General features: G+C 40.0%; 1 protein-coding gene across 4 annotated transcripts in view; it reads left to right on the top strand.

Moving 5' to 3' along the window:
- DUT (deoxyuridine triphosphatase) overlaps nucleotides 1-14,961 on the top strand; it is a 35,019-nt gene extending 20,058 nt beyond the window's left edge. The window contains exons 7-8 of one of the 4 annotated variants that reach the window (XM_066276486.1): nucleotides 3,708-3,796; nucleotides 13,174-14,961. In XM_066276486.1, the coding sequence (XP_066132583.1) occupies nucleotides 3,708-3,796; nucleotides 13,174-13,189 (105 nt within the window). In that variant the 3' untranslated portion in view covers nucleotides 13,190-14,961. Of the gene's footprint in view, nucleotides 1-3,707; nucleotides 3,797-4,271; nucleotides 4,306-4,723; nucleotides 4,749-6,003; nucleotides 6,076-13,173 lie in introns of those variants that run through there. The other 3 variants (XM_066276484.1, XM_066276487.1, XM_066276485.1) reach the window with 3 other exon arrangements.
- Nucleotides 14,962-24,499: the final 9,538 nt, after the last annotated feature.

Below are 24,499 nucleotides of genomic sequence, written 5' to 3'. Positions count from 1 at the left end.
TCTTAAACACCCTGGAAGCAATGGCTAGCCATGAAATAATTTGGAGCAAAGAGTAAGACCACCAGAGCTGAGCTTTGGGAAGATGGCTATTAAACTAAATGTCTGTGACAACAAGGTTAAAGAAGGCATTGCCAAACAGCCAGGTAATGAGGACTGGAAAGGGCAGAGGGAAGATGGATGGAAACAACACTGAGAAACTGCAGAAACGAAGTTGTCAATGGAACTAAGGTGAGGTCAGACACTGTAAGATTACAGACAAACTACCTAAGACAAGGGGAGGCTAAGATGTGCAGATGTCATGGGAACAGCTAAACTATGGCAGTTGTAGGGCTAGACTCCAGGGTCCCTGATTCTAATACCCCTTTTCACCCAGGAAAGATGTTAACCCACTTTCCACTCAGGTGTGACCGCTGAACCGAATACAAGGTCAGCCTTCTCACACACTGCACAAGTATGTAGGAAACAAACACATTTTTGTGACTTTTCTAATGTGCCAGGGCCTTTGGGGACATATTATGACAATATACTTATCTACAAATGCATTCACTTTGAGTAGTAGAAAGGGCATTATTCTTAGAGAAAAATAAAAACCCAAGTGTGCCCTGTTTTGAAACCCCTGTAGGATTTATAATGGCTTAACTTTTATTTAACGTGATATTTTTTTTCTGGCATCTTAGAGAAGCAGGCAATTTCAGAAGTGATGTTCTGACAAATAGTAGCATAGATCAGGACAAATGACAAGAAGCTCCCATAAAATACTTTTGACTAGAGCAAAGGCAAATAATGATATAATCCCCTGCAGAGGTATGTTTGGAATGGAAACATTATGTTGTTGGGGGATGATAGAAAAAATAACAGTAGAAAAGGACTAACGCTATATGGCTGTCCTGTGAGATGAGGCGTGTAGGCTAATTCCATAATATGCGGAGTAACACAGTTCACAAAAGAAGGCTACTGTTGACTGAGATTGTGCTTGATTATCATAGAAGAGAAGAAACCCTTTTCATAGTCAGAAAAATCAATATACAGCCAAAGAAGAGAAGCTGTTTGATGATAAGGCAATAAAAACTTCAAAGAGTAACTTTAAAATGTTTCCTAATCCATTTCAGCCTAAACTGATCCCCCGCCCGTCCCACGCTGTCAGCCTGCTCTTTCCCTGGAATATGTTACCAGCCTCCTCGGAATCATTACCAGGTCTCCTCGGAATGGAAACTGTGTCAGACTTCAGGGCCGAGTGGGAGGGAGAAAGGTGCTGGCAGAAGGAGAGGAAGTGTTTTTTCAAGTTAGAGCCAGAAGTTAGTGCTGACATTGTCTCCTATGTGTTTGAGGACAATGGCACATGCCAATGGCAACGTGTCCGCTTCTCTGAGCCCCTTGCTCAGAGGCGCTTGCAAGTGGCTGCAGAAGCCACAGCTACCTCACTTTTCCTCCCCCCAAATCTCTGAGTCCCTTTCCTCCCTCTTGGAAATGTTAAAAGGGGACACCAGGCACAGTTACCCCCTTTACATTATTAACATAATTTAGAGTGAATTCTTGTAATTTATCACCACATGTATTTTGAAGTAAAAAATGTTTTTCCTTACATAACTTTATTTCCTGTCTTCAAAAACACACTTTGGGGGATGGGAATAGGTGTGTGTGTGTGTGTGTTGGAGGGTGTGAACATTAACCTCAGCTGACTTCAGAGCTGCACTAACCCAAGCCTGCATTTTCTAGACCAAAGTAGACAAAGTTAATTCAAAGGAGCAGTTGCCAGTTGATGTTAAGATAGGAGAAAGGTTGATTAATTGTGCTGGGCTGCACACTCTTGTGCCTCTCTCTCCAGTCTTACTGAAATTCATGGAGCGTGTGTGTGTGTGTGTGTGTGTGTGTGTGTGTGTGTGGTGTACATGCACGCAGACTCCAGGGCTTCCAGTGCTCTTCTGATGAGCTGGTTGTGAGAGCTGCCTACAGCTTGGCTACTACAATATAGCTGAGTAGCCGAGAAGCAGTTACATGGTTTATTTTAAAAGATAGTTTTATTTACATATGACACAATGTCTATATTGCATCACTGTTGTTTAGAATGCAAAGTAATCACCCATTTGCCACATTTGACTCCTGCTTTCTCCCTCAGACTCATTCATGGGCATGGAACCATCACCTTTTAAACTGCGTTGTCTTGTTATAACTTGGTGTCAACCTTTGTTAGAATCTTATAATACAAATAGTAGGAGGAAGAGAACATTCTAAATTTCTTTCTTGGCTAGTTGTGTTACTTTTACTTGAACCGGGTCTTTTGTAAAACTGGGGCAGAAATCTTTTTAGTGTGAGAACAGATTTCTTTATGTTTAGGGAGCCAGCAAATCCATTCTAATGGGCTACTCAGGTATTAGAATGGGGCCCACAGCCCAAGGTTTGCTGCAGCAGCCTGAGAAAGAGGTGAGGCAGTGAGACTCAGAAGTTGTGGGAGGAGGTCCCCAAATGCGGTAGGAGGCTAATCGGAGAAGAAATAGAAACCAGTAAGAAGTTTCCTGCCTCAGAGATCACCAGGGAACTTCTTCTTTTAAATATTTATTATGCAAATTTTAATCATGTACAAAAGTAGACTGCATAGTATGGTGAATGCCATGTATTCATTACTCATTTTCAACATTAACTCACAGCTGATTTTGTTTCTTCTATAGCCCTTACCTATTCCCTCACTCCCAACCCCCAATAAATTACTTTTTTAATTTTAAAATTAAATTTATTGACATAACATTGGTTAATGACATCATATAAATTTCATGTGTATAGCATTATAACTCAATATTTGTGTACTCTATAGTGTGCTTACCGTCCAAGGTCTAATTTTCTTCTGTTACTACGTATTTGACCCTCTTTCCCCAGCTGGCCTTCCCATCTACCTTCCCCTTTGGAAACTACTATTCTGTTATCTGAATCTAAGTTAGTTTTTTTGTTTTATTTTGTTGGTTCACTTGTTACTTTTTGTTTTACATTTCACATGCTAAAAAAAAAATCATATACTTTTTGTCCTTTTCCTTTTGACTGATTTCACTTAGCATAACACCTTCAAGATCCATCCATGTTGTTGCAAATGGCAATATTTCATTGTTTTGGAGGGGTTAATTTAATTTTTAATTGGCTTTATTGGAGTGACATTCCACAATTAATTATTTCAAAAACAAATCACTGCATAGATTACACTTTAATCTGTTTGGGGATCCCTCTGTGATGTCGCTTCCCTCTCACTACCCAGACTTCAATCAACCTGACTCTGCACACTGCTTTAGTGTCGGTGGTTTTAGGAGGAGGGCTGAGCAGCAGTGCTGCCTTCGGGTCAAAGTGTAAAAAACTAGACCGTCCTACCAAACTTGGCACAGAGCTGAGCTGAAGAATGTGCAGAGCTCCCCTGAATCCTTGATATAATTAGGGGAATGGAAGGGAAGGTGGAAGTGCTGGTTTTCCACAGGAAGTCAGAGGAAGGCTTTGTGTAGGAGTGTGTGTGTGTGTGTGTGTGTGTGTGTGTGTGTATGTGTGTTCTCTATTATTGAAATGAAGAGAAACTCTAAAGACTGGATGACTTGGGGACAGCCAGAGACAGCTGACATCTGGATTATATATTCCAAGTTTCCTTTACTTAAAGAGAAGAAAATACTAAATTTGAACACTATCTTTCAATTTTTCTGTCAATAATTTCCCTTTTTTTCCCGTCTCTTTCACAGATGCAGTCTCCAGATAGCAATGCAAGGCATTTTTTCTCCATAAAGCCCTATCTCAACTTAGTTTTCAGCTGCATTCTGGGCAGCCCTGGGTAAGTCACTGTTCCTTCATAACTTGGGGCAAACCAGCAAACATTACCAAAAGTTATGGAAAGTGGACCTAGATACTTGCATAATTCTCCCACAGCATTCCTAAGGGAAAAACAAAAAGAAAAACAAATCCTAAAACAGCAGTGGAAATTAGGGGCAATAGTTAGATTAAATATAGATTTGACAAATAATTCTCTTAAATTTATAGACAGAGAAACTTTGTTCCTGATGTGTCATCTTCTGCTAAGAACCTTCTACATAGTTGATAATGGCCCCAATATGTCCTGTGTTGAATATACCATGCCCTCCCCCCCCCCTTTTTTTTTTTTGCAAACTTGCAGTTTGGGTTACAAGTGCGTTATTTCCAGAATGCTTTATTTTGAGAATTGTTATTCATATGCTAATAGGAGATAATGTTTTTCTTTGAGAAAAGAAAATGACAAATTCCCTACCCAATAATCTTTCTTTCTGTTTTAGGAAAAGACACTTTACCTGAGAAACAAAAATTATAAGCAATATTAATACAATATATTGCTGAGAATATTGCTATTTAGAGGCCATAGAAAGTAATATCTAGACAGCCACTAGATGTCACTCGACGTTTGCTTTCTTTGTAAAGGTGGTACATAGATTGCTTAAAAATAAATGTTTATATGCCAATGTGAATCCATGGCTCCCAGAGAAAACAAGATGCAATAATATTTGAGTGAAAGCAGGCAGATGACTTTACATGAGAACAATGATTGTAACTTTAAGTAAAATTGGGGTAGTCTCAGGGCTTTGCATAATCCCTCCTGGCATTTGCAAGGATGAAGAGAAGCCAGCAGCTTTGCCCTCCTGCTGTGTTTAAACAAAAAATGGAAAATTGTAATGAACAGCTAGATTTTTCCTATCTTCCATTTTCTTTTTTTCTTTCTTCCCATTTTTAGGAGAATGTAACTTGAAGATCTTTGCCCTTTCATGAAATTATTTTATAACATCTTAAGGTTCATTTTATTTGTTGTTTATATTTCTACTCACAAAATTCAAATTGTTTTCATCTACATTTTCTCAATGAAAGGCATGTGACAAAAGTAAACAGCCAAGAGGGCCAGAAATGTTGTGAGGGTTCCCTGGGATTATCCGCTTCCTGTATTAGCTAAAAATCTGATCATCAGTTCCAGTAGAGAACGTGTATCCTGGGGTTTTGTTTTCTGTAACAGCTATTTGTTTATTTTTTTTTAACTGTCATTGTATTTTGGCTTCACGATGGTTAAATACGTCTCAGTATTAAGTAAACTTCTCTGACCCTGCCTATTTCCTGTCTTGTCAAACCTTTCCTTGTAAGAATAACAGTGTTCTTTTATTTGGTAGTGTGTGGCATGATGTTTTTGGCATGCTCAACATTTTTGACTTGCAAAAATTTGTGACCTCAAGTGTGAAAGAAGTGAATGCTTGCTTTAGTACCTCATAGGGTCCTGATCTTAAAAAGGGTCCTGTGGCTTACATGTGAGAGTTGCGAAAGAATTATCAGCACATTTATTCCCCAGGAATCACAAATAAGAAATAGGAAGAGTTTTTTTTAACTGAGTTACTAAAATCATTAAACCAACGAATACTTGAACATTGTGTTGCTACTAAACTGACATAATTCCTCAACTTGACCTAGTTATACAAAGTCATTTTATTTATAGTGTTCTGTCTAAAAAACATCATATTTTAAAAATGATATTTTCAAATCAACATACATAATGTGGTAATACCAATTGCTCTTCCAAGTCAAAGAAGAGAAGAAATATCTTTGTTGCCTAATCTTTACATATCCACATCTAAATTTGGGTCAAATGGATTCTATAATGTAAAAGCCACCAAATCAAAATCTCAACCAAGGATACCCAGATCTTTTTAAAGGGTGGCAATTTGGTAGCATTTTCTCTGTCTTTTGAGTTCTCTTTTGTTTTTCTATATGTAGACATGAGAGTAAAAACCATGTTGAACATCTCTTGCTTTTAAAGATTGACAACTGCTAAATATTTATCCTGAAATGTTGAGAACTAAATGGAACATGAAGAATGGAACAGACAGCTTGATTTGAAGAAGTCACAGAATAAGTTTTTATAATTACACAGCAGTAATTCTGTTAATTTTCACCTAACATAATATTTCTAAACATCTAAAGCAGATAGAAATTGAAAAAAGTTACTACCAGGTCTTTGTTTTCTATCTTCAGTCTAGAAATATTGTTCAAGTAAAGAACCTATGAGACACGGTAACAAAGAAAAAAATGAGGACTGAGAAGACCAATTTATCATCCTGATCTGAAATACGTTTTCTCTAAAGGTCTGAAACACAGAGCTATAAACTCAGTGTAAGATTGTCTTCACACATCTATTGTTCATTGTCATAAGGTATGACTTCTTTTCTAGAGCTGAATCGAAAGAGATTTAAATAGTGTGATCAAGATTTACTCCATTTATACCACACACAGATGTTTTCTTATATATTTATTGTCTTCCTTTTAGAGAAATAAAAATGAAATAGAGTAATACTAGAAATTGATTTATCACCTTTTTCACTTTTTTTAAAAAAAGATTTTTTTATTGATTGATTTAACAAGAAAGAGAAAGAAAAGGGAGGGGGAGCGAGAAGTATCAACTCATAGCTGCTTCACTTTAGTTGTTCATTGCTTATTGTATGTGCCTTGGCTGGGCAAACCCAGGGTGTTGAACCCATGACCTCAGCATTCCAGGTTGACACTTTATCACTGTGCCACCACAGGCCAGGCCTTTTTCACTTCTTAATATCAAGTTATAATGTGACATATTAAAAATAAAAAAATATCTTGAAAATTAAAAACCACTATATTTTAAAGAAACACCCTTCAAATAAAGAAGATAAAAACCTAGAATAAAACCTGTAAGTTATTGGCAGTCTTAGCTCTACTGTAGAATTATTGTGGGTGAGAGACTGCTGGGTGAGAAACTGCTGGGTTCAAAACTTACCTCCACCACTTCCCAACTGTGGATTTGGGCAAGTTAATTAGCCACTCTGTGATTCAGTATCCTTTGCTGGTGAAACAGGGAAAATTATACTGCTTATGTTATTTTACTTGTAAGAGTATATAAATCTCATTTTTAAAAATACCTAGCACATGATTTAGTTTCTGGTAAGTGTTCAATAGGATCTACTATTTTTATCCTTATTATGAAGACAGCCAATTATGTCCTTATAAACTTTGGCCATTTTTATAACATCTGTCATATTTGCCTTTGATGAGAACTTTGCAAAGAGTTGAGTGTTTGGGGTCAAATTGGTGTCACTAACATCCCTGGAAATGCATCTTAAATTTGGTTTATGATTAGTTCTATCACCTTAATACAAACACAAAAATCAATAAACTTGCTTGTTGTAAATTCCTTGTAATAAATAGAAAAATATTTCAAAAAAAGCTGTGGTACATAGATATCATATATAATGGAATATTACTCAGCCATAAAAATGAATGAAATCTTACCAGTTGTGATAGCATAGTTGACATGGAGGGTATTATTTTCAGTGAAATAAGTCAGAGGAAGACAAATAACATATGATTTCACTTATATGTGGAATCTAAAGAATAAATAAATGGACAAACAAAATAGAAACAGACTTATAGACACAGAGTGGACTGGTGGTTGCCAGAGGGGAGGAAAGTTGCAGGGCTGGTGAAAGAGGTAAAAGGACTGAGAAGTACAGATTGGCAGTTACAAAACAGTCATGGGGATGTAAAGTACAGAATAGGGAGTATAGTCAATAATATTGTAACAACTATGTATGGAGTCAGGTGGGCACTGGAAATATCAGGGAGAATACTTAGTAAAGTAGATGATTGTCTAACCCAAGGATCCCCAAACTACAGCCCGCGGGCCACATGTGACCCCCTGAGGCCATTTATCCGGCCCCCGCCGCACTTCCAGAAGGGGCACCTCTTTCATTGGTGGTCAGTGAGAGGAGCATAGTTCCCATTGATATACTGGTCAGTTTGTTGATTTAAATTTATTTGTTCTTTATTTTAAATATTGTATTTGTTCCCGTTTTGTTTTTTTACTTTAAAATAAGATATGTGCAGTGTGCATAGGGATTTGTTCATAGTTTTGTGTTTGTTTTTTTGTTTGTTTGTTTGTTTGTATTTTTTTGTATTTTTCTGAAGCTGGAAACGGGGAGAGACAGTCAGACAGACTCCCGCATGCGCCCCACTGGGATCCACCCGGCATGCCCACCAGGGGGCTATGCTCTGCCCACCAGGGGGCGATGCTCTGCCCCTCCGGGGCATCGCTCTGCAGCGACCAGAGCCACTCTAGCGCCTGGGGCAGAGGCCAAGGAGCCATCCCCAGCGCCCGGGCCATCTTTGCTCCAATGGAGCCTTGGCTGCAGGAGGGGAAGAGAGAGACAGAGAGGAAGGAGGGGGGTGGAGAAGCAAATGGGCGCTTCTCCTATGTGCCCTGGCCAGGATTCAAACCCGGGTTCCCCGCACGCCAGGCCGACGCTCTACCGCTGAGCCAACCGGCCAGGGCCCGTAGTTTTTTTTTATAGTCCGGCCCTCCAGAGGTCTGAGGGACAGTGAACTGGCTCCCTGTGTAAAAGGTTTGGGGACCCCTATCTAACCACTATCTCTACACCTGAAACTAATACAAATAACATTGAATGTAAATTGTAATTGAAAAATTAAAAACAAATTCTTTAGAACATCTATTAATCTAGAGGACATTTTCCCAAAGCAATTGATAAATATTCGCCTATTTAAGAGAAAATACCATGAAAGAGTAGGCAAAATAAAGTATATTCATTTGCCATTTGTTCTCTCCTTTTTCAAAAATTAGTCTAAAATATCTCTAATATTTGGAAAGCATTGACTTGTGATAAACACAATCCATCTCAGAGAACAGTCTTACTGCCATATTTAAGATTATTTAGCAATCTTAATGCCAATGGGTTAAAAGGTCACATGATTAAATAAATAATCTGATTCAGAGTAGAACAAATTAAGTACTATGGTTCTACTGTGGCAGCTGTTCAGCCTAAGCAAGATGGCTCATTGAATATCAGCTACAGTATTTACAATGAACATATTGACCAAATACAAACAAAATACAAATGATGAAATTTAGAAATCATTTTTTTTAAAGTTAGAGGCAGGGAGGCAGAGAGACAGACTCCTGTATGAGACTCAACCGGGATCCACCTGCAGGCCCCCCACAGGGTGATGCTTTACCCATCTGGGGCCATTGCAACCGAGTTATGAGGCCGTGGAGCCATCCTCAGCAACTGGGGACAAATTGCTCGAACCATTCGAGCCATGACTGCAGAAGGGGAGCAGAGAGAGAAAGAAAGAGAGAAGAGGGGGAGGGGTGGAAAAGCAGATGGTCACTTCTCTTATGTATCCTGACCGGGAATCAAACTTTGGACTTCCACACTCTGGGCCGATGCTCTACTGCTGAGCCAACCCACCAGGGCCAAATTCAAACGTCTTAAAATGATCACTCAGTGTTTCTTGAACAAAAGTGCACACCAGAGTAATATCTTCTTTTACATTTGTTGAAGTGATGGAATTCTTCTGTGTTTTTCTTCCACTGTGTGACATTTTCCACCACCATTTGATCTGAGTCTGCAAGGGCAGCATTACAGATGTGATTTATTTCCTTCTGGACTAAGGTTGCCATTCCAATGGACCTCCAAGAGATGCAGTGGTGCCCCTTGAAATTTCAGGCATGTCAGTGTCCACACAGGCAGGTGGCCCCAGGAGGGATAAAAGGAGCCAAAGGTTGTATAATTTTCCACTCAGTTACACAATTTTATATTTTAAGTTCCTTATACTTACAGCTAAGTGTAACACTTATCAGACTTGCTACTGTATCAAAGTAGAGAAAGATCTTAAATTATGAACTTAGGCAGCTTTTTCAGTTTTGACCAGTTACTCATATTGTCCTCATTGTTACTCTCCATGCACATGTACTTAAAACAAATACCTGTTTTGATCCTAATGACCACTATGTGAGATGGACATCATTATCCTTTCTTTAAAATCTAAATTACTTCACCTAGGACTCTTGGGAGAATACTACATTTTTGACCTTTGAACATATTCTTTCAATTGTACCATTGCTATGCCTAATTTATAACTTGACATGCTATGGTTTTTCCCCACGCTTGAGTTGACTTAAAGACTTCCTTAAGGTTTGCCTGTTATTCTGAGGTCATTAGATTTAATCAAAAACCCTAAAACCGCTATTTCACCAAAGCATTACATTAGCCTAATCTTTATTCTAGTAGGAGAGACATGACATTTTCTACGTAGAGCTTATCAAGGAAAAAGCTCTATTTGCCCTTCCAAATATCCTGCTCTTTTTCACTTTCTCTCTTCAAGTTCCAACAGGAATTTAAAAAATACAATTCTGAGGTAGCAATAGCATGATAATCTTAAGATGGTGCATTTACAACTTGCCAACACAGTCTGAGCTTCTTCCCTTTTCTTTCTTTCTTTCTTTTTTTTTTTTGTATTTTTCTGAAGTTGGAAACGGGAAGGCAGTCAGACAGACTCCCGCATGCGCCCGACTGGGATCCACCCGGCCTGCCCACCAGGGGGCGATGCTCTGCCCATCTGGGGCATCGCTCCGTCACAACCAGAGCCATTATAGCGCCTGAGGCAGAGGCCATAGAGCCATCCTCAGCGCCCAGGCCAACTTTGCTCCAATGCAGCCTTGGCTGTGGGAGGGGAAGAGAGAGACAGAGAGGAAGGAGACGGGGAGGGGTGGAGAAGCAGATGGGCACCTCTCCTGTGTGCCCTGGCTGGGAATCAAACCCGGGACTCCTGCATGCTAGGCTGACACTCTACCACTGAGCCAACTGGCCAGGGCCATCTTCTTTCCTTTTCAAGTGCCTTCAGGGGCATTATTAGTTGCTTCTTCCATATGTCCTCCCTCCTCCTTTCCCAATAGCTCTTAATTTCCATGTAAGTATCAATGTGGTTCTAGGAAAGTCTTGGTGTTCTAGTTCATTTTATCTCCTGGCCAATGACTGGCTCAACAGTATGCATGTGATCTAATCCTGGCCAATGCAAAAAATTTGAGATAGTTGCTAGGCATTAACAGTCAAAGATGCCTGCTCTTTCGCAAGGACTTGAACAAAGAAATATTAGCCCCAGCAGAGAATATCAGCCATCTTTAAAACCAAGAGAGGTGCCATCCTGAAGATGGAGCCCACACTGTGGCATACGAAGCAGAAAGTAGCAGAAGGGCATTGGTTTCCAGCCTTGTCTGGAATCTCTATACATCTGAGGATTTTAGGTGAGTAAATAATTCCCCTTTTTATTCTTTAAGCCATACTGAGTTGTTTTTTGGTTACCTACTACTTCTAGCATCTTAACAAATATAGTACTTATTCCCCCCCCCCCCACATTGATGGCTCTAATAAGCCTGCAGAAATTGCAGAACTAGCCTTTTCTAAGCACCTGCATTTTAATGGGACCATGCTGCCTTTCATGGAACCTAAATTTTTAAGAGCACATTTAAATTGCACAATCAGGATTCAAAGCCATAACAAAAAAGTGATTACATCTAAAAAATTGTAAACCCTGGTACAATATCATCAGGCTATTAATTGCACTAGAGATCTTGGCTGATAGAACTTACTTTCTCATGACCCTATTTTCTTTGTAGTAAACAGTTAGGGTTGACAGAGTCTGATGTCCGAGGTCTCTAAAAGGATTGGATCTCTAAAAGGATAACGGTGTGATTTTATAACCACTCACAAACCTCTCCTCTACCAATGAGAAATACAAGGCCATTATAAATACTTTTTAAATTAATTGGAATCAGAATGTACTTTGAAACGAGTTATTCTGTTTTATTTTAAAGGTCTTACAGTTTTTCTGAGACATGTTTTTACTGCTTCATCATGGTGCTGAAATTCTTATTTATTTATTTATTTATTATTTATTTATTTTTGTATTTTTCCGAAGCTGGAAACGGGGAGGCAGTCAGACAGATTCCCGCATGCGCCCGACTGAGATCCACCCGGCATGCCCACCAGGGGGCAATGTTCTGCCCATCTGGGGCATTGCTCCATTGCAACCAGAGCTGTTCTAGCACTTGAGGCAGAGGCCACAGAGCCATCCTCAGCGCCCGGGCCAACTTTGCTCCAATGGAGCCTCGGCTGCGGGAGGGGAAGAGAGAGACAGAGAGGAAGGAGAGGGGGAGGGGTGGAGAAGCAGATGGGTGCTTCTCCTGTGTGCCCTAGCTGGGAATCGAACCCAGGACTCCTGCACGCCAGGACAACGCTCTACCACTGAGCCATCTGGCCAGGGCCATGGTGCTGAAATTCTTTATGAATGTAGCTTTCGAAGCCAATGGTGTAACATGACATATAATACGTTGGGCAAATGAGTTTGTAAAATTTGTATTTTTTGAGTTTGCTCACTTTTAGTGTTAAAAATGGCGCTGGGCAGTGCCAGGTATGTGATCTGTAAAATTGCAAATTACCTCCCTGCTTGGGAAGAGCCATTGTCTTGCTAATGTTTGCTGGAGGAGAGGTTTTCGCGCCTGAAGTATTGAATAGAGAAGGAAGGAAGCTATGTTTTGGCAGAGTTTGTGCAGAGAGAAGGGAGAGGATATGCAGATGAGGAACCAGAGCTGAGGGGCTTTTGTGAGCTCCACTAAGACTGGTGGGGCCTTTGATTCTAGGAAAAACTGGAGAAAATTCTCCTGGTTGTGGAACCAGAGAATGTGTCAGTGGCTTTGGGAGCCCTGAGTGTTTGCTCGATGGCCGGTGTGAGACTTTAATACAGGAATAGCTCACCATTTTTTGGCTCCACTGTTTCTTTACCATCTGTCCAAATTCAATGGGAACCTGCATGTACACGGCCATGAGGGTCACTACTATTGGCCCGACACAGTAAAAAACAGCAGTCCTCTGTCTTCCCCATCTTGAATCACTATACTTCCAACTGTTTGTTATTTTATTTGCTTTCAGGTTTCTAAATAATATGCATATGCAGCTAGCTATTTCCTTATTTAAAACAATTTAGGAACTTTATAGGTTTACTTCCGCAGCTGGTGGGAATTCAGCTTTCCTTCCATACATAGCCCTTTGCTACCCACCTGCCCACCCTACCGTCCTTTCCTTCTTCCCATCCTCCTGATACAATTGTCTGACAAGATTTTCACTACATTTGTAGCTTAGTACCCCATGGTAATGTGTTTATGCAACTTATTTTTATTAATAATAGTTTTCTGTTCTTGTTGTTATTTAGTTTTTATGTGTTTATCAATTCCTTCTCAAATTCTTTGATAGAATACTAACACTCTTTTAAATAGAGTCAAACATGAAAATAAACTCTATTGGTTTCTTTTTCTTTTTTTTCTAGATGCTGCTTTCTTTGATCTCTGGGCCTTGCCTCCCATCATGACTGACTGTGCCCAGCCTGCTGTAGAGCGCCATCCTGGGAATCACCATCTTCCCAGGGATCTCCTTTGTCTCTGTCCTCTGGGGGATTTTCTGGTGCCGGATCTGTGCTTTCCTGCTGTTGGCTGTATGTCCTCATTTTGGTGGATCACAGTCTCCAGGAGTTTCTTTAAAAAAAAAATTCTTTTAATTAAGGCACAACAAACATAAAGTGTGCAAAACTTAAGTGTCCCTCCCAGCAAGTTTTTGTGTACATACAGTGTGTCTGTAAAGTCATGGTGCACTTTTGACTGGTCACAGGAAAGCAACAAAAGACGATAGAAATGTGAAATCTGCACCAAATAAAAGGAAAACTCTCCCAGTTTCATACCTATTCAGTGCAGTTCAATGTGGGATCATGCACAGATTTTTAGGGCTCCTTAGGTAGCTATCCCGTATAGCCTCTACAGACTCGTCACTGACTGATGGCCTACCAGAATGGGGTTTCTCCACCAAACTGCCGGTTTCCTTCAACTGCTTATCCCACCAAGTAATGTTATTCCTATGTGGTGGCGCTTTGTTATAAACGCGCGGATATTCACGTTGCACTTTGGTCACGAATTCAAATTTAGTGAGCCCCAGAACACTGAACTTTCCTCTGTACCCTCCACATCTCGACTGGCATGGCCGTGGGCTGCTCCACTGTATACACAGTGTTACGTCATCATCTGCGCATGCGCACATGCTGCCACATCATCCTACAGAAACTGGAAGGGTTTTCCTTTTATTTGGTGCAGATTTCACATTTCTATTGTCTTTTGTTGCTTTCCTGTGACCTGTCAAAAGTGCACCATGACTTTACAGACACACTGTATACGTTTATGTAACTGTTGGGCAAACACTTTTGCAATAAGTGTTTTCTAGGTTTGCTCGCATGTATTGGTGCAGCGCTATGTGTGTATCGTCTATGGAAGGCTTGCCCTCAGGGTGGCAGATTGCAAATTGCAGACTGCCTGCAGCCATGGGGAGGGGTGATTTTTGTTATTATTTACCTGAGAAGGGGCACTGTATATCCCCATGTATAAGATGCTCCCATGTATAAGATACACCTTAATTTTGGGTCCCCAAATTTTTTCCCCCCAAAATTTGAAAAAAAAAAAATTACATAAACTTATTGAACTCAAGTTTCATTCATCATAAAATTCTTACAACTCCTCATCACTGTCAACACTCCCATCCATTAGTTTGTCCTCATCTGTGTCTAATGATGAATCACTGTCTTCATATGTTGCCTAGTCCTCAGTTCCATCTATGGCATTTGAAATGCCACAACCACTGTGTAAGACGCACTCAGTTTTTAGACCCCAAATTTTTCGGGAAAGGGTGCATCTTATACAGCAGGCCTGTTTGGCTGGGGAGTGCTGTTTTGCTTGTGGAGGCCTGGGAGTCTGGGAGTGTCTGGAGTAAGAAAGGGAAGTGGTCTTCCCTGACTGTTTTTGCTCGTCCACCTTTACAAGACTTTAAGAAACAGAATATTTATTCCTCAGTATTTTTTTTGTTGCAATAAACATAACAAAGAATGTAAAGGACTTATATAATGAAAACTATAAACCATTGTTAAGAGAAATTGAGAAAGATATAATGAGATGGAAGAATATTCCTTGTTCTTGGTTAGGAAGAATAAATATAATCAAGGTGGCTATATTACCCAAAGCAATATACAAATTTAATGCAATTCCCATCAAAATTCCAATGACATTTTTTAAAGAAATCGAGCAAAAAATCATCAGATTTATATGGAACTATAAAAAACCCCGAATAGCCAAAGCAATCCTAAAGAAAAAGAATGAAGCTGGGGGCATTACAATACCTGACTTCAAACTCTATTATAGGGCCACGACAATCAAAACAGCATGGTATTGGCAGAAAAATAGACATTCAGACCAATGGAACAGAATAGAAAGTCCAGAAATAAAACCACATATATATAGTCAAATAATTTTTGATAAGGGGGCCAAGAACATACAATGGAGAAAAGAAAGCCTCTTCAATAAATGGTGCTGGGAAAACTGGAAAGCCACATGCAAAAGAATAAAACTGGACTACAATTTGTCCCCCTGTACTAAAATTAACTCAAAATGGATCAAAGATCTAAACATAAGACCTGAAACAATTAAGTACATAGAAGAAGACATAGGTACTCAACTCATGGACCTGGGTTTTAAAGAGCATTTTATGAATTTGACTCCAATGGCAAGAGAAGTGAAGGCAAAAATTAATGAATGGGACTACATCAGACTAAGAAGTTTTTGCTCAGCAAGAGAAACTGATAACAAAATAAACAGAAAGCCAACTAAATGGGAAATGGTATTTTCAAACAACAGCTCAGATAAGGGCCTAATATCCAAAATATACAAAGAACTCATAAAACTCAACAACAAACAAACAAACAATCCAATAAAAAAATGGGCAGAGGACATGAACAGACACTTCTCCCAGGAGGAAGTACAAATGGCCAACAGATATATGAAAAGATGCTCATCTTCTTTAGCTATTAGAGAAATGCAAATCAAAACTGCAATGAGATACCACCTCACACCTGTTAGATTAGCTATTATTAACAAGACAGGTAATAGCAAATGTTGGAGAGGCTGTGGAGAAAAAGGAACCCTCATACACTGTTGGTGGGAATGTAAAGTAGTACAACCATTATGGAAGAAAGTATGGTGGTTCCTCAAAAAACTGAAAATAGAACTACCTTATGACCCAGCAATCCCTCTACTGGGTATATACCCCAAAAACTCAGAAACATTGATACGTAAAGACACATGCAGCCCCATGTTCATTGCAGCATTGTTCACAGTGGTCAGGACATGGAAACAACTAAAAAGCCTGTCAATAGACGACTGGATAAAGAAGATGTGGCACATATACACTATGGAATACTACTCAGCCATAAGAAATGATGACATCGGATCATTTACAGCAAAATGGTGGGATCTTGATAACATTATACGAAGTGAAATAAGTAAATCAGAAAAAACCAGGAACTGCATTATTCCATACGTAGGTGGGACATAAAAGTGAAACTAAGAGACATTGATAAGAGTGTGGTGGTTACGGGGGGAGGGGGGAAAGGGAGAGGGAAAGGGGGAGGGGGAGGGGCACAAAGAAAACTAGATAGAAGGTGACAGAGGACAATCTGACTTTGGGTGATGGGTATGCAACATAATTGAACGACAAGATAACCTGGACTTGTTGATCTTTGAATATATGTAACCTGATTTATTGATGTTGCCCCATTAAAAAAATAAAATTATAATTAAAAAAAAAAAAAAAGAAACAGAATGGCTCACCATTGTCTGACTCCACTGTTCCTTTACCATCTGCCCAAATTCAATGAAAACCTGCATAGCCATGGCGGTGGCCACCGGCCTTACAGTAACCACCATGCAGATCAGAGATTGAATATTGCCAGCATTTATGGGGCTTTTGCCTGCCTCTTCCCAGTCAGTATCCTCTGTCATCTCACCTCCCCCAACAAAGCCATCACTAGTCTGACCTCTACGACCTGTTCTTGAACTTTGTATAAAAGAATCATAAAATAGGTACTCTTATCTCTGGCTTTCTTTTACTCTTCCTTAAGTTTAGGAGAGTCATGCATGTTATTGCATGTACCAGTAATTTATTCTTTTTTTGTTTCTTACTATGGTATGTGGTATAAATGTGAAGTATTTGGATATTATAATTATAACTGCTACAAATAGCCATGTACCTGTCTTTTGTTGGACACATGCACTCACTTTGTTTGAGTATATCACCTAGAAGTAGAATTGCTGTCTCACAGGGCAGCCATTCACTCTTTGAGAAATGATGCAGTTAGAAATATTTTTGGTAGGTTGTATATGGATTAGGCCCAACCATCCTACAAATAAGCCTCACAACATATAGTTTAATTTCTCAAATCTCTTCGGACTCAAACAAATCTGCTGGAGGTAAGGTAACTCTCCAGCAGAGCTGTATTTCCTGTGGTCACTCAGTGATCCAAACACCTTCAATCTGTGGTTCTATGATCTCAACATGAGGCCTCTTCAGAAAGTGTGGGGCTCACACCTCTCTTTTTAATGTTCTGGCAGGAAGTGGCACGTGTCACTTCTCTAACAGCCATTTGATCAGAACACATGGCCCCACCTAACTTGGAGAGTCTGGGAGGTACAGTCTTCCTTCCTACCAGGAAGGAAGACAAACAAATGTTGGTAAGTGTAAGTAATGTCTACCACACTTCACATATCTGGCAACACCTCTGTTCTAATGTCATACAAAAATCTAAGTTTGTACAGATGTTAAACTCTACATAGAAAGCAATCATTTTCTTTGGAATCCTGAAGTCACTTCTCCATTGTCTTTTAGCATCCAGTGTTAATTTTAAGAAATCCACCACCACTGTGATTCTTTACGTTTTCCTCTTTGGAAGTTTTCAGGATTTTCTCTATTCCTTGTATTTGGACATTTCACAATGGTATGCCTTCGTGTAGCTATTTTACTCTTTTATTTTTCATTGTTATGTTTTTGTAAACATACTTTCTGGAAATTTTTCTCTACTTTACCTTCCCATTATTTAATTGATTTAAGAAATTATATCTACTTCTATATTTGTAATTTGCATGAGATTTTTCTTTACTTATTCTTTTTTATTGCATCCTATTATTTTATAGAGACAATAATTGTTAATAAAAGTTTTTTAAAGTTTTCTTTTCTTGCATTGCTTCTCTTCTCCATGGTTTATTTTTTCCTGCATTTATTTATTGCTTTTGGTTTTTAAATCTTTTGTATTAGAGGATTTTCTTATATATCTGGAGATCTTTGGCTGTCTGTTTTCATTTAGATGTCAGGAATAAAAAGTTGATTGAAAGCCTTTTGTACACGGGAAGGACTTACTGACTAGTGATGAGGTGGGACCCAGGCATTTTATTGGGTGACTTCCATATATTGGAAGGGTCAGTATTGTCAGGATTGGTAGGTATTTTCTACTGGGGATAGTTACTTTCTTCAAAGAAGAGCTTGCCAGTCTCCTCCATAGGGAGTACATACATTCATGGGGCTAAGGGACAGTTTCCAAGTCTTCACCCTTCAGAATGTGAACTTGAACTTAATTCTATTTCTGTCTAGCTCCTGGGTGTCACTGAGTCCGGAACCCTTCCGGTTCAGCACCTCCAGAGAGCAAACATCTTGCTTTCTATAGGGGCAGGAGAGAGATACTCATGTGCCTGTGGGGCCAAGGGAAGTCTATAATTTATGTAGACTCAACAAATTCTTTGTTGTTTTGTTTGTTTGTTTTTGTTCTACCTATTCCTTTCATCTTCATAAGCACCAGAGACCATAAATTGCTGACCTCTCCAAAGTTCTTTAGAGTAACTCATCCTGCTTCTTCTTGGCTTCCTCTCCTTAGGTTTTATTAGGCTTTTAGGTTTTATTAGCTTTCTCTACTCTGCTCAGTTAGCTACTCCTTCCCTCAAGTTCCCATCCTCTGAAATGCAGTAGACAGTTCTTATCTGATGTTTCTTCTATGGCACTCTTTGTCCTTGGAGTTTATACCTTTATTAATTCCTTCACTGTCATTTGCAGTAAGTTGTAGAGGAAGTTAATATAAATGCTTATTTTTTATTTTTCATGTATAATTTGAATCAATTATGATCAAAAGCTAAAATATAATCATATTACTTCTCTTTTTAAAATTTGTAGCATTAATTCTAACCTTATGTTAGTACACAAAATTTTTTATGATTTGACTCTTGGTAACATTTCTAATCTTAACCCTACAATCCAGCATACAGGGCTATTGGCTCTTTCCAAACATGACTGCTCTTTCTAGTTTTCCAAGCCACTTATTAACTGTTCTTATTACTTGGTATCTACTTCTCTCTTCCAACGAAACATCTACTCATTCTTCACCTCCCTTATGGAGAATTATTTGACTCCTCCAGACCAAAGCTGTGCTTTTCCTATATGTTCCCATAGCACTGAATTTACTTGTATAAAATCAGTTCTATTTCCCCAATCTACAATGGAGAATTTAGATGTAGTTTTTGCCAGTCCTACAGTGGAGGACTGCTGCACATATCAGCCCACATGGGGCTAAAATTGTGTCTTCTTTGAATTTTTTATCTCAGACTTATATATCTCAAAATATATGTGATCAATGAATGAATAAGGAAAAGATAATACAAGCCCCCTTGGCTGTTGTAAACAAGGCTACCAAAATGCAAACCCCTCATCTGGGAGGCAGGGTTTCCAGGTCCCAATTTTTGCCTGACTTGAGTTTGCAGTATATAATCTAGCATAACTCACTCCTGTCTTCTTGTTCTCCATGTATTCCCTTGCAGAACAGGGATACCTCACAGAATGTCATCAGGGACATGGATTAAAAAACTGCTTTGAGCTTCAGTCCCCCTGCAGCCAGTTCTAATAAAGTCATTGGGCACCTCTGTTTCAAACTCTGTAGCTGACTTGTTTTTCTAATTGTGCCAGAACAAGTCCTTTCTTCCAAATGCCTGGAAAGTAAGGACAGCCCCACTGGGGAATGTCCCACATCTAGGTATTACTAACTACCCGCCACTGAGGCTGGGCTGTTCTCATTGGCAGTTTACTCCTTGGTAAATATCACCAAGGCTTTTTATAAGATGGGCCTGATTTTGTTTGCTCAATACTGACCTCAGATGAGGCTACGTGCAAGTCCCACCCCACAGCTGTCTCACTTGGTAATCATGTCTCGGGCCAGGATTTGTTTTGTACAAGATCCAGCTGTATGGAAAGTCCTAACAATTGCAAACACTCAATGGAGTAGAATCCTTAGCTTTTCGTTGCTGAGACTCTCAGGTGGGGAAACCTGCTGAAGATCGCTCCCTCGCAAGGCACTCCACCTGAACGCCCATGAGCCCCTGCTGACGGGTGCCTGATTGGGGACGGTTCAGACCAACACCTTTTCCCTTCAGAGCATCATCTGAGCAGCCAGCCAGGCATGGGATTCTGTTCTTTTTTGCTTCCCAACTTTGGCAGGTTACCTCACTGTTTTAAATTGTTTGCGTGCTCATAAAATAGGTCTGGTTGTAAGACTCCAACAAGATCATGTGTTTAGGTGACAGAAAATCATTTGACTTTGGGTGATGGGCACACAACACAATCAACAGTTCATATACTTTAGATATGTTTACTTGATACTTATGTACTCTTATTGATCAATGTCACCCCATTCAATTTAATTTTTAAATTAAAAAAAATTTTTTAATGTGTTTAAAGCAACTGGCACATAGTAGGTACCCGGTTTTGGCATTTCTCTTCTCAAAAAAACACTGGAGTTCTATCTAGCTTTTTCTTTTATTGTTAGCTCTTTTTAAAATTTTTAATCTTTTCCTGCTCTGTTCAGTGTGCTGTCATCTTACATTCTTCCTTTTTTTCAGGATGTACATTTTTTTTTTTTTAGTTTAAATTGTAACTTTAAGAGCTTAAATTTAATAAATTTAGTTAAATTTTGGTCAGATCTCTTATATTTAGTTTGTTATTGTTTCCTATTTTTTTCAATTATATATGTTTTTTCTTCTTAATTGGCACTTTGTATTTCTCTTGGTTTGGTGGCTTTAAATGGAGTCCAAATAGAATTAGAGAGATGTTTTCTCAGGTATTTATCTTCATGGTTGGAAGGAATAAAGAGCCAGGCAAGCCCACTTGCAAAGGTGCTGGTAGTCTGGAAGGGGAATTGTTGGGAGTGGAGTTGGGAGGTGTGACGGCCGGGAAACAAAGTCACAGGAATTCAAAACCAAAAAATCAGGGACCAAAAGAACTATGAGACCTGGAACATTGCCAGAACCCAGAACTACCCTTTCTAGGGGTATTTCCTCTCCTCTCTGTTCCCTACTCTTCTTTCTCTACATCGGTTCGGTTCTCCTCTCATTTAGCACCCGTCCTACAGTGGCCATCCCAGCTGCCCTGGTCTACATACTCTTCTTATAGCTAAGAAGTCAATATCTTTGTTTTCCTAGTACAAACATTTCCTAAAATAATCTAATTGGACCAGTTCCTCTTTTCTCACCAGACCATAGGTAATGGGCCGGCCCAAGGTTGAGCTGCCCTTAACCAGAGTCCACACTGGTCCAACATGACATTGTCTGGCAGTACCAATTGCACTCTGTGTCTTCCTGGGCCAGCCCCTTCCAGCTGAAGTACGAGTCTTTTAGGAGACAATGGGGCCAGAGTGTATAGCTCCAAACATAGCAAGCAGTGCACTTGATTTGATGTGATAAAAATATAAATATTGGGATACTGATTTCAAATGAAATTTTTCTAAAAATACAACTAATATGTCATAAAAAGACAATATCCTATGATATAAAGTGTTTTTGGAAATAGCTTTTAGTTCAAATTTGGATATCTGAGTGACCATTCCCCCTTTATGTGAAAGATGTTGGCAAATAATTCTCAGGATACCTTCCAAATGTTAAAATCTCATCTATGGAAGTTCCTAAAATATAACATCTCAGGTTGTTTCCCTAGTTCACTTCAGGAGTGGCCAAGGGGCTCCTGCCACGGCTGAGCCAGCTTTCCTGTCTGTAGAGTTTGATGGTAAACAAGCGCTCAGGTGTGTCACCTGCACGTGTCTCACACATAGGCACAATCACGCTGACAATAGAGCTCCCAAGGGAAGTAGGCCAAGAGAAGTCTTGTCCACTAAGTTAGGGACCTGGCACTTACCCATCTGTATGACCAAGCCAACTTATTGACACAAACATTAAATATGTTGTCTGAAATTCTCTTTCCTCAGATTGCATGTGTCATGTTTCAAATCATGCTTCAAATTGTCCTACATATATCTAGGAGAGAGGCAGTAAATCTCACAAGCTTTTCTGAGTTCTTCCCTTCCAATCCTCTTTCCCTCCATCTCTCCACCCCCTTCTTCTCCTCTTCCCCAACTCTCACTTCTACGTGGCCATGGTACATCCATGTTATTCAACATCCCCAATATGGCTTTAGAAGTAGCCTTTAAGGATCTCTGATTAGGGAGTCCAATCCCCATATAACATCAGAGCCCTCAGTCAGAGAACATGGAATCACAGCTTGTAAGATCCAAATGGACAGTGTTGCTGCTGCTGAATGTGACATCTAATTTCTCCTTTTTCTTCTCTTCCTAAGTACCTAACAAGTCTCTCTGGTTGAGTAATAAAGGTGCTCTACTCTGCTTCTACTTTTTGCTTTTATTTTCTCAAAGCCAGCTTTGTAAAGGGTAGATGACAAGGCACAGGGAATTTGGTTCTCATTACAATTGTGAAAACCGGGACTTAAACCCTCATAACTTTTCCATACCCATTTTCATTTATTGAATCTGAAATATTACACTTTGCCTTCCTATCCAGTGTAGTTGGTTCTTTAAGAAACAAGAGCGTAAGGTACCTCCTTCATCAACAACAGAGAATTACTTTACTACATTTTAATTTTTAAAAAAGATCATTGACCCCAAAGAACAGTATTTCCACAAGCTAGGTGACAAATGTCAGAGAAGGGAGTTAGTTCTATATTGTTTTCAGCAGCTTTTCTTCTTTTTGGCAAGAATCCTTTGAAAGCAATGGGTCAGTGTCATGCTGTTATTGAAAAAAATCCCAAAGATGGTGTTAGTGTGTTAGTCTGTTTTTTATATAAAGAGTGTTTCATGAAAGACACACCCAAACAGCACAAGACCAGAGCTTGGGAACCTCGATCTGTTCCAGAAACCAGAGTTCCCACATAACTGCCTAGCACGCTGCTCTCAGGTTACGGGCTTGCCACAATCGCCTAATGTAATAGTGAGTCCGGGGCGCTGCCACGGGGAGCTGTAATTAGTAGGGGGATGACGGGGGCTGAGTAGTCGCAGCCCTCAGGAACTAACGGGCACAACTCACGGACAGGCCAGTGCTCCACCTCGACATTCAATCCCAGGCCAAGGAGAGTCAAGGTCTTTTCCTCCTCTCTGAGGTAATATTGTATATCAGCTGTTGTTTCTCTGATACAAGGGTCAAGGGAAGGATAGTATTTAATTACACTGCTGGTCTTGTTTTCATGCCTCTGAGATGTCTTTATTTCAGAATTCCCAAAATGATTTCTGTCCAGATCTCTGATTTTTTCCTAGGCTGTGACAAAAATTGTTGACTTTCTATATAACAGGTTCCGGATGGTGGTGAGGGTGGCTTATGTTTAAACTTAGTCATTTTTATATCAAATTTCAATCTGGTTCCTAATTCTTTACCCAGTTTCAGTTCTTAACTTGAAATGAGCCGGGCTTAACTAGTAGAATTTAAGGAGTTCAGCAGTTGTGCCAGATGACAGGGTTAAGTTTTGACTTCACATATTTATGAAAGTGACAGGTAAACGTAGACTACTTAGAAGACAAGACTCAATTCTGCTCGATGGTGTTTCCAGTTGAACTTAGCTCATCAACTTTCCCAGGAGTGAAGCCCAACCTGGATCTACTAGCAACTAGTAGAACTCTGGTATAGGTATGAGAACAGCCTGGAATTTGATTCCCTACACCCATTTTTCAGTTTCTGTTCATATCACATACATTCATTCTCTGATGTGGTTTTTCTCAGCTCAGAGTCCCCACTGTCACAACCTTGTCTGCAATGACCATGTCAGTGTGGCTTCTACCCCTATCCTATGTCTTTTTTTTTTTTTTTCATTTTTCTGAAGCTGGAAACAGGGAGAGACAGACTCCCGCATGCGCCCGACCGGGATCCACCCGGCACGCCCACCAGGGGCGACGCTCTGTCCACCAGGGGGCGATGCTCTGCCCATCCTGGGCGTCACCATATTGCGACCAGAGCCACTCTAGCGCCTGGGGCAGAGGCCACAGAGCCATCCCCAGCGCCCGGGCCATCTTTGCTCCAATGGAGCCTTGGCTGCGGGAGGGGAAGAGAGAGACAGAGAGGAAAGCGCGGCGGAGGGGTGGAGAAGCAAATGGGCGCTTCTCCTGTGTGCCCTGGCCGGGAATCGAACCCGGGTCCTCCGCACGCTAGGCCGACGCTCTACCGCTGAGCCAACCGGCCAGGGCCCCCTATCCTATGTCTTAAGCCTACTTATCACCTCATCTCCTAGCTCCACTGTGTCGCCTGAGGTCATGTTTCACCTTTTTCAGTGGCAGATTCCTTGGCTGAAAATTATCCAGATGCCCTAGAGACCTAAATGGGCAAGAGTTTCAATAGTCCTGTATAATGAAAATTTTAAAAGATTTTTCCTAAGTAGCATAATGTTTTTTCTTCAAGTTAAATTTTACGCAGCTGCCCAAA

The sequence above is a fragment of the Saccopteryx bilineata genome, chromosome 4 (genome assembly GCF_036850765.1).
Source record: "Saccopteryx bilineata isolate mSacBil1 chromosome 4, mSacBil1_pri_phased_curated, whole genome shotgun sequence".
NCBI classification, from domain to species: domain Eukaryota; kingdom Metazoa; phylum Chordata; class Mammalia; order Chiroptera; family Emballonuridae; genus Saccopteryx; species Saccopteryx bilineata.
Note: the sequence above shows the minus strand (reverse complement) of the source record. Positions and strands in the feature narration are given on the sequence as shown.